General features: G+C 52.3%; 1 protein-coding gene across 1 annotated transcript; it reads right to left on the reverse strand.

Moving 5' to 3' along the window:
* Positions 1-778: 778 nt before the first annotated feature.
* C1qtnf4 (C1q and TNF related 4) lies at positions 779-2,014 on the reverse strand. Its single transcript, XM_038331601.1, is given in 3 exon segments — positions 779-1,741; positions 1,744-1,766; positions 1,769-2,014. Coding segments are annotated over 3 exon segments (981 nt in total). The 5' UTR covers positions 1,917-2,014; the 3' UTR covers positions 779-931.
* Between the last annotated feature and the right edge of the window lie 8,475 nt (positions 2,015-10,489).

The following is a 10,489-nucleotide window of genomic DNA, read 5'->3' on the forward strand; positions in this document are numbered from 1 at the left end:
ACTCCTATCCTGGTAGTGCTGTGAAATACGGAATGCTTGTCACCCAGTCTTACACTCATTTCAAAGCTAACCAAGAATCTACGGTCTCTGAGACTGCAAAGTCCCCATGTGGACTGGGAGCATAGATTGGTCTTCGATGGCTCTAATTTACAGAAGGAGTCAAGGGAAAAGTTAGGGGAACATTACCTCTGTGGAGAGGAAGAAAAAGTTTTCTTTTGTTTCATCTCAAGCCTCACATATAACATCTTAGAGTAAGGAGCAAAGCTGCGAGAAGGCCCTCGCAGAGACTGGTTCAGGCAGTGTAGGGTATGTGTATTCTGTGAAGCTCTGTTCTGGCCTTCCAGGGCCCGTCTCATTTTTGTATCTATGAAAACTTACTCTAACACGTTTTGACCATATCATTCAGCTGAGAGGGCAGGAGGCAGGGCAAGCAGGTATCAGCCCTTATCTCAGTCCCATGCCCTACTGGAAGGAACATGCTGTTTCCTTGAATCCTGTGTTCCTACTGGGTCAGAGTGGTGGGCCATTCCCTGTTACAGAGAGGCAGAGTTTGGGCCTGAAGAAGAATGTCATTGGTCAGTGAGAAGTCAGACGGAGGGATGCACTAGACACAGACATGAAGGTGAGGTCTACTTGAATTTAGGAGAATATGCTTCAAGTTCTGGTCATTCTCACAAAGCCTGACCTCCATCTAGGCCTTATGGGTTGTCCTAGTCAGGGTAGTGCAGTCTGTCCCGGGGAGAAGGGGAGGGAAAAGCATCACAGTCAAGACACAGGGCAGGGCCCTGGGCTGACAGAGGCAGGCCCATTTATTGGCAGAGTCGAGGCGCGTTGAGCAGGTTGTTATGCTCGGGCCGGTGAGGCGTTCGGGCTGCGGTCCCGGCTCGGCATGCACACCCCACGGCCTTCCCGGGTTCCTCCAAGCTGAGGCTCAGAGCTCGGGGGGCTTGAGGGCCGGCGGGCCGGCGGCAGCGAGGTCTGGGTACACCAGAAAGCCTGAGAAGGTGATGTACTTGCCGTGGTTGCTGTAGGCGCCATAGCCATCATGGTCGTGGCTGAGCAGCCAGACGGCGTCGCCGCGCCGCAGCGGCAACATCACGCTCTGGCTCTGCATCTCGCGGCGCCTCGAGGCGCCGTCGTCGTAAATCATAGCCTGCACCTCGTCGCGGTTCTTCATCAGCTTCACCGACAGCGTCTTGCGCGGTAGCTTGCCCAGCGTGAAGGAGAAGAAGTAGGCGCCGGGCAGGCGGCAGCGGAACACGCCGGCCGCCGCGTCGAAGTCGCCGCCTATGTTGACCAGCTCGGTGTCGAAGGCCAGCGGCCGGTGGCGCGGCCCGGGGCCAGCGTCCGAGCCCACCAGGCTGCGCGTGCGCGCCGCCGAGAAGGCGGAGCGCGGGTCCGGGGGCGCAGCCCCGCGCGCAGGCGCGTCGGCGTCGGCGTCGGCGTACACCAGGTAGCCGCTGAAGGTGGCGCCGGGAGCGCCCAGCGCGTACTGCGGAGCGCCGTGCAGCCGCAGCCACACCGTGTCGCCGTAGTCGAGCTGCAGCATGGCGCTCTGGCTGGCAGCGCGCCGCGCGCCCGGCCGCCGCTGCTCGTCGAAAGCCAGCGCCTGCACCTCGTCGCGGTTGCGCACCAGCATCACCGACAAGCTCTTGTGCGGGGCCTTGCCGGCCGTGAAGGAGAAGAAGTAGGCGCCGGGCACGCGGCAGCGGATAACCGCCCGGTGGCCCGCATCGAAGTCGGCCCCCCGATGTTCACGTACACCTGTCGAAGGTCACCGCCATTTCCGACGTGCCCTCCAGCGGGGTGGTGCGCGCTGCCGAGAAGGCTGACCGCAGCTCTGGGGAGCCAGGGCTAGCCGGGCCCAGTGCCCAGCAGGCCGCCGGGCTTAGCAAACCCAGCAGGAGCAGCAGCATAGCACCTGGGAGGGGAGAGAAGACCCGAGCAGGGGAGAAGGGTTGGACTGTGCCTGCCTCCACCTCTAATTTCTCTTCCTAGCCTTGCTCTTGACCCTTCACTTAGGGTGCTTCAGTGTCAGCTGGAGGGCTTGTTAGAGCACCATACTCGTTGCAAGTCCAGTAGCATCTTTAGCAGTCTGATTAGCTGACCTAGAGTTCACATATTCAGAATCACTGGATTAGGCCAGGACTTCTCCAAACTTTTTTTTTTTTTAAGCTTGAGAATCCTTTTGCCAATAGGACCTGGTGCACAAGCCACAGACATGTTGACATGTTCTGGTTAATGCGGCATACAGCCCTGTCCTCTCCTCGTCCTCTGGGTGTTAAGGAGGTCTGAGTTTCCAGTAACCAGCACTTGCAGTTCCACTGCATTTCCCTGTGGTTTTTCTCTGGTCCTCGGCCTACCCTTCACAATAAACACTGGTTCTTTGTATCAGTTTCCACCATCTTACCTGGGAAAGAATGGAGAGAGCAGCTCTCTCACCCCTTCCTGACCTCTGACCTACTCAAGAGTCCCACAGGATCTCTGGACTCTCCTTGGGTCCTTCCTGCACTGAGAAGGTCTGGCCCTAGGAAAACAGAATGAGGTAATAAGGGACTGGAGAGATGGCTCAGCAGTTAAGAGTGTTAGCTACCGTTCCCAGCACCACATGGCACCTCACAGCCACCTGTAACTCTAGATCTGATGCCCTCTTTTGGCCTCCATTGGCAGCTGGCATACATGTGGTACACAAACATACATGCAAACAGAACACCCATAGTCAAACTTGTGTTTAATCTTCAAGGGCTAAAACTACCTCTGTGCTTTTATGCTTGGAGGCTGGCTCCTGGGGGAAGGAGGACACCATGGCTGCTGAGGCAACGGAGAACAAAATAAAAATCCTGGCAGGGTTTTGGCAGGATGGTGAAGTCATCAGCTTCATTTGGTGGAATGGAGTGGACAGACACTTGGATCTGAATACCAGTCTTGGGGGATAAGCCACAGCGCTCTAACACTGAGTCATACCCCAGTCACCTTAGGCAATTTTTTTTAACTCTCTGAGTAAAACTTCATCCGTATAAACGGCATGATGGAGGACCTCACACAAGCTTGTGGTAACATACCCAGACAACAATTGTGAACAAGGTCTGTATAGGGACAGACCTACCCAGGTGTCCAGACACTTCTTTTTCTACCCCTGGGAAAAGTGACCTGATCAAGTTCTTGACATAAGGCGTTAGAGTCTCAGTAAATGCTTGGTGGAGGCATTTCCCAGTTCCTGGCGTCTGCTGTTGGTGGGGTTCCATCATGCTCTGAAGTAGGGCAGAGGTTTTGAAGCTTGAACACTCAAAGGTTCCAAAGTGGAGGCTAGAGACAGCCCGAGACATAGCTTTTCTGGGAAGTACGTGGGAGCGTGTGTAGCCTTGCATCTCTGCTGAGAAGCCTGTTCGGCTGAGGACTCGGACTACGCTGCATTCCGCTTGCCTAGCTGCTGGAGTAAATGCAGCTTTAACTCTCACAACAAAGACCTCAGGTCCAGGGTCCACTGCCTCCTTCCAGGGGGTACTTTTCTGATTCTCAGAGATGTCCTATGGGTTGCTTGGTGAGGAAGGAAGGAGTGGTGAGACCTACGCCTGCCAAGTGTCTAAGCTATCCCTTTTTACAAAGAGCTGTTTTAGACATTATAGATGAGTCCTCTCCCATCTTATGGATGAGAAGGCCGGTGCTTAAACAAGGGGTACGGGTTTTGGCTCAAGGTCATCCACGGAACACTAAGTTTTAAACAGAGGGTTTTAATTTCATATTCGGTGCTTTTCCCTACTAGCTCTTACACAAAGGCATCTCTCCAGCCGATGCATTTCCTGCCTCTGACCCCTTTCGCAAAACCATAAGAGACAAGGAATGAGTGCTGGAATCTCCAGTGAAGGAGGAAGCCTAGCAAGCAAGCAAACAAAAGCAAGACCCTCTGTTTTGTCTCCTGGAAGGTGGGAGTGTGGGAGTGCCCCCACCCCTCGGCCCTGCGGCTTTCCTAGCCGTCTGCTCTAGAAGCTCCCTCCTGCCAAGTCTGGGAGATCCATCAGTGCCATACTCGACTGCACGTGTCCCTGGACCCTGGATCCCTCCCTTTGACAATCCTTTTCCCCAGCAGGTCAGAGGGGGATGGGAAGGTGTCAGGTGGGTGTTGAAGCTCCAGCGAAGGAAATGGCTGCACAAAGCTCTGTCCAGGTAAAGCTCAAAATAGTCACCTTCAAAGAGAAAAACTGGGACAGGGAGCTGGGTAAACCCAGAGTCCTGGAACCAATGGGGAAGGTGCAGCGATGTCAGGCTGAGGGCATCTTCAAGCCCCAGCACCTTGCTCCTAGTGTCTCCAGCCCCGCCAGAACCCCCTCCCTTCTAGCTTCCTTGAAAGTCCCGCATCCTTTTAAGGTGAGCCCCGCTTTTACAGAAGTAGCCAATGCCCCCTTTTCCGTGAGACCTGCCCTCCATCCCTCCCTTTGGAGTAAAAGCCCTTGAGCCTCTTTAATGAAAAAGCGCCCAGATCCTCCTTTCCAGGAAAAGGGACCCGGTCCCTCGCGCCTCCCGCCGCCCCCGCTCACATAGAGGAGAAGCCTACGCCCCCGCCTCCTCCGGGCTGCCCTCACCTGGGTCGGCTTCGGTCGGAGCTGGCGATCCCGCTCCGCGAGGACGCCGGGACGCGTGCTGGTCGCCTGCGCTGCGGCTTGGCCGGGCCTGCGGGAGTGGCGGGGTCTCGGGCGGCAGCGAGTGGCTACCCTGGCACAGGGAGGCGTGAGCGATGGGAAGGACAGCAGAAGCTGAAGCCGAGGAGCGCAAGGGCGGGGAACAGGGGAGGCGGAGGAGAGAGCGGAGGAAGGAGGACGAGGGAGGGGCGCCCGCCGAGCAGCGGGGCCTGGGGCACGGCAACGAGCCTGCGCCGAGCGCGGACCCTTCCTCACTCGGGGACTTAGAGCTTTATCTTCAGGGTTCAGAGAGCGGGCGTTATTTATCCAAGTTAGCAGATGGGGAAACCGAGCCCACTGCAGAGGCCACACTAGGGGTGCCTCAGGGCATCCTACAGACCAGCTTTCCAGCTTGTATGTATGGGGAGAAAGGACGCGAACAAGACACGGACTGGGCTGCAAGGACAGAAATGGGTGAGGTTTTGTGTGAGACAGATGTCCAGGCTGAGTGGCCTTGGGGAAGGTCTGAGGGAAGAGAAGGGTAAATGGGTCAATGTCCTTAGTAAGAAAGATGAAAATGCCCCACTTTTCTTTCCTCAGTCAGAAAATGCTCCCGCGTGCAAACAAGGCTGGAGGAAAGACAAAGGACAAAGAAGGAACAGGGTCCTTGCGGTGGACTGTTTTTCTGGAAAAGAGTTGAGAAGGGCGATAGAAGGTCCCTGTACGCGGCATGGACATCCCCTGGCTCTGTACCTAGGTAGCAGGAGTCCAGAAAGGCCTTGGGGCTGGGGTCAGCATCTGCTCCTCTCACACTGACAGACCCTCTGTAGAGAACCTTGACCTTAGGAGCTTTCCTAAAGGAACTCTATGAGGTCACCTGGGGAGTGACTGCCTTCAGGATGGTGGTTTAGGACAGCTTCCCTGCCTAAACAACAGAATACTAATGATTTGATGTCTCAAAGTGTTAAATCATGTTAAAGTCTTTTGTTAATTCTCCCCCACCCCATCTGTAAGGAAAAATAAATGCAGGCAGATTTCAGTATTCTAGATACTATTCTGTGGTTTCTGTTCTTTTATTTCTCACACGTCTCCATGTTCTTTACTAATATTTCTAAATTCCCACACCTCTATCCTGGCAAGAGGTGTTTTTGTGGAGGCCAGTCCAGGACAGTGAAGGCCGTGGCTTCAGGATCCTCCCGGGTCCTGGGAAATGAAGAAGTAGACCGTCCTTGGGCGCCAGTGAGGAGGGCGCAGGTCTGGTAGCCACACAAATGCATGCACAGGAGGGCTGGGCAAGACCAGGAGCTGAGCTGTGACAGCTGTGTCCCTTGACATTGGACCCTTCAACAGGGGAGTAAGGTCGCCCTTCTGAATGTGATTTCTGTTGTGTATTATTTCTTTCAGGTGTGTGACTTTTGTTTATGCTGTGTTTAACTCTGGGAAGCTGTGTTGCTGTGCCTGTCCAAAATGCCTGATGGTCTAATAAAGAGATGAATGGCCAATTCTGAGACCAGGAGCAAGGATAGGACGGGGCTGGCAGGTAGAGAGTATAAATAGAAGGAGAAATCTGGGCAGAGAGAGAAGAAAGAGCAACCAGAGAACAAGGAGAGGAGGACATCGGGGGCCAGTCACTCAGCCAGTAAGACAAGATATACAGAAATAGAGAAAGATAAAAGCCCAGGGCAAAAGGCAGTTGGGATAATTCAAGATAAGAAAAGCTGGCAAGAAACAAGCCAAGCTAAGGCTGGGCATTCCTAACTAAGGATAAGCTTCCATGTGTGATTTATTTGAGAGCTGGATGGTGGGCTCCCCCGTCCCCAGCTTGATTTTGGTCATGGTGTTTCCTCACGGCACTATCAACCCAAACTAAGACACTTACTTTCTCATTTCCCTTTTTGATATGGAATCGTCAGTAGCCAGGGCTAGCCTCAGACTCCACGTAATTGATGATCATGAACTCCTGGCTGTTCTGCCTTCATCTCCAAGTGCTGGGCGTCTATGCCCAGTGCTCAGAAAGTGCTTTTAGCTATTTATTTTGTTTATTTTATTTTATTTTTTTACATTTGATGTGTGTGTGTGCGCGTGCGTGCATATGCACGTATAAGCTCTCACACACATAACCTGGTGCAAATGTGGAGGGCAGAGTAGAACTTGAAGGAGTTGGTCCTCTCCTTTTCATTTTGTGATTCTAGATATCAGACTCAAGCTCTCATCAGGCTTCCTGGCAAGAGCACTGACCTATGGAGCCATTGCACTGGCTTACAGAGAGTGCTCTTAAAGGGACTGACTTTAAAGGGACAGCAGCCAGGTCCCCTCTGTTTGCCCTCTTCCTTTTCTTTCCTTCCTGGAACATGGGCATGAAGGACAGTGGTCACTTTAACAGTGAAGTGTTCTGAACACATTGCTAGGTGAGTACCCAGGAAGAAGCTGAGATGAGCAAGCCCTAGAGCTTGCCTCAAGGAGACAACACTTTAGTGTGGTGGCTCTCAACCTCGCTACTGCTGTGACCCCTCAATACAGTTCCTCATGTTGTGGTGACCCCCTAACCATAAAATTATTTTTATTGTTACTTCATCACTGTGATCTTGCTACTTACTGTTTTGAATCATAATGTCAACTTCTGTGTTTTCCAATGGTCTTAGGCGGCCCCTGCGAAAGGGTCGTTCATCCCCTAGAGGGGCTCACCACCCATTGCTTCCGTGGGACCATAAGGTGTGGACAAGAAGAGCTCAGTGCAGAACAGAGTCACAAAGTGCTGTGGGCCCTCAAGGCGGGAGGATTTCCAGCTGTGGTGGAACATCTGGGAAGGTGTCATGAGGGAAGCCATTTCCACACCATGACAAGGGTGCCTTGGTGAGTGGAGATGGAGCTGGGGACATCAGGGGTGAGACCCAGTTAAAGTAAGACTCTGAGCAAGAGTGGAGGAGGCACAGACAGCAGCGGGGGAGGGAGCTGCAAATGAGAACACAGAGATGGGGACAGAGGAGCGAAGAAAACCTATCAAGGATAAAATGGTGGATGTGTCTAAATGAATTTGCATTGTGCAAGAAAAGGGGGAAGCGACCGCAGGAATTAGAAGAGAGACTCCATGATTGCCAGAGAGCGTGAACACACAAGCTCACAGTTTAATTAGCTTCTTGGCTTGCCAAAGGATTACAGGAGAATTAGCAGAGCTCAGGCTCTAGGGACCTTGCTGGGAGTTGAGAGGAAGTTAATGAGAAAGACTACAACGTGCCCCAGGGAAAAATGAAAGAGGACACAGTGCCAGTCAAGCTGAGCTGCGCACTGCCGGCAGGAGAAACAAATGTCAGGAGTCTCTGTCTCCCTAGCAGAATGCAGACCACCAGGCGAGAGAACAGGTCGGGCTCCTGTCCTGGGGCCCAGATCAAGTGACCATTCTATGAGTACTGGAGTCACCTCAAGCAGGGGAACCTGTGAGTAGCCACAAAGGTCAAGTGCAGTGCCCAACTCTGCCTTGGCCGCTTCCCCAGGAGGGCTCAAAGGCTCAAGCACCTGCAAGATAGCAGAACGGAGCCCCTGGGCTCCGTCTTCAGGTGAGTGGCAAGTGACCTCCCTTTAACTGGATGTGACAAACTTCACCTTCCAAAGTCTGTTGACAGTGTCTCCTGCCCCCACCCCTTGTCCTGCGGTGGTGATGTCATGCTTGGTCATAAGGGGGGGGACTGCTTCTGTCTGTGTCTTCCTCTCTTGAAACTGCCCCACTGGAGTCTAGCCATCCCATCCTCAAGAAAGGGCCCCATGGCCGGGCGGTGGTGGCGCACACCTTTAATCCCAGCACTCGGGAGGCAGAGGCAGGCGGATCTCTGTGAGTTCGAGACCAGGCTGGTCTACAAGAGCTAGTTCCAGGACAGGCTCCAAAGCCACAGAGAAACCCTGTCTCAACCCCCCCCCCAAAAAAAAGAAAGGGCCCCATATAGATGTTACAGCCTATAGCCCTCATTACGATCAGATAGATAATTTACAGGGTCTAATGCAAAATGAAAATATGGCATTGCTGTTCAGAAACTGATTTAGATGAGAGCAGGAAACCAGTCACAGAGCAGACTGTCAGGCCTGAGACACTCCCACTCCCAAATTCTGGTGACTGGACAAAAGTCAGTATTCCTCAGAGACTTGGGAAGTTATTTCCCACTTTCCAAAAGGAGTCATTTTTTTTTTCTTGTCTCTAGCAAAAGAGACTTATGCTCTTGCATTAATATATGCCCGTGGTCCATGCTGGCTTCCAGGCCTGAGTGCCTACTCACAGAACTTTTTATTCACTTCAAGCCCCCCCCCCCCCAAGCCAGCTCACAGGTTCCCTTTCCCTCACATACCCAGTCCCTCACAACCCTGAAGATTTGTTTCTCTGTCACCTCTCTCTGAATTCCCAAAAGACAGCCTTGGTAGTTTGGAGTAACCTTTTCCGCTTTCCCCCAGAGAGGGGCTATTTCTGTTTCTTTATTGCACCCCAAGAATTCAGGGCTAACGTACAGTTTTGTGGCAGAATGCCTGTAAAGCTCTGGCTTAATATTCGGTAAGCATGCTGGGTCAACAAGATGGCTCAGCAGATAAAGGTGGCTTTGCCTCCAAACTTGAGGACCTGAGTTTGATTCCTGGAGTGCGCATAGTAGAAGAAGGGAATTAACATTGAACGCTGTCCTCTGACCTTCACACACATAAACAAGCAACAAGGAGCTGAGGGTCTAGTGAAGAGCTTGCTGCTATGTGCAGGCCCCTGATTTCACTTTGCTGACAGGGGCATTGCATTCGGACTCTGACTGGGGAGAGGGCAGCAGAGGGGTTGAGCTGCCTCTTCTGTGTTCACTGAGGGAAGTGGCTGCCAGGGGCAGTGCCAGAGGAGTCAGAAGTGGTGGGGGGAAAAGCTTGAGATGTAAATACAACCCTCAATCCAGTCTAGCCTACATTTGGATGAGGAGGAGGGGGGCAGAGAGAGGCACCAACAGCACGTGACTGGGGGCAGGGGCTGGGTTTTTCAGGCTGGCCTTGAACTCCACCTAGACAGTGACACCCCTTCCTCAGGTTCTTGAGTGCTGAGATTATAGGTGTGAGCCATCACACCCCACTCCCGCCCCTTTCCAGAGCAGTCACAAATAAAACCAACAGAGAAAGAACAATTAGAATAGCAGGCAAGCTGGGCAGCGGTGGTGCACGCATTTTTTTTTAATTCTTTATTTTTTTTTATAAAAAATTTCCATCTCCTCCCCTCCTTCTCCCCCTTCCCTCCCCTCCCTTCTTGATATTTATTGAGCTCTACATTTTTCTCTGCTCTCCTCCCTGCTTCTCCCCTCCCCCTTCAACCCTTCCCCAAGGTCCCCATGCTCCCAATTTACTCAGGAGATCTTGTCTTTACTTTCTACTTCCCATGTAGATTAGATCTATGTAAGTCTCTCTTAGTGTCCTCATTGTTGTCTAAATTCTCTGGGATTGTGTTTGTGGGCTGGTTTTCTTTGCTTCATGTTTAAAAACCACCTATGAATGAGTACATGTGATAATTGTCTTTCTGTGTCTGGGTTACCTCACTCGAAATAATGTTTTCTAGCTCCATCCATTTTCTTGCAAAATTCAATGTTATTTTTTCTGCTGTGTAGTACTCCATTGTGTAAATGTACCACATTTTCCTTATCCATTCTTCAGTCGAGGGACATTTAGGTTGTTTCCAGGTTCTGGCTATGACAAAGCTGCTATGAACATAGTTGAGCACATGTCCTTGTGGCATGATTGAGCATCCTTTGGATATAAACCCAAAAGTGGTATTACTGGGTCTTGAGGAAGGTTGTTTCCTAATTTTCTGAGAAATCGCCACACTGACATCCAAAGGGGCTGTACAAGCTTGCACTCCTACCAGCAATGCA

Source organism: Arvicola amphibius, chromosome 5 (assembly GCF_903992535.2).
Source record: "Arvicola amphibius chromosome 5, mArvAmp1.2, whole genome shotgun sequence".
NCBI lineage: Eukaryota > Metazoa > Chordata > Mammalia > Rodentia > Cricetidae > Arvicola > Arvicola amphibius.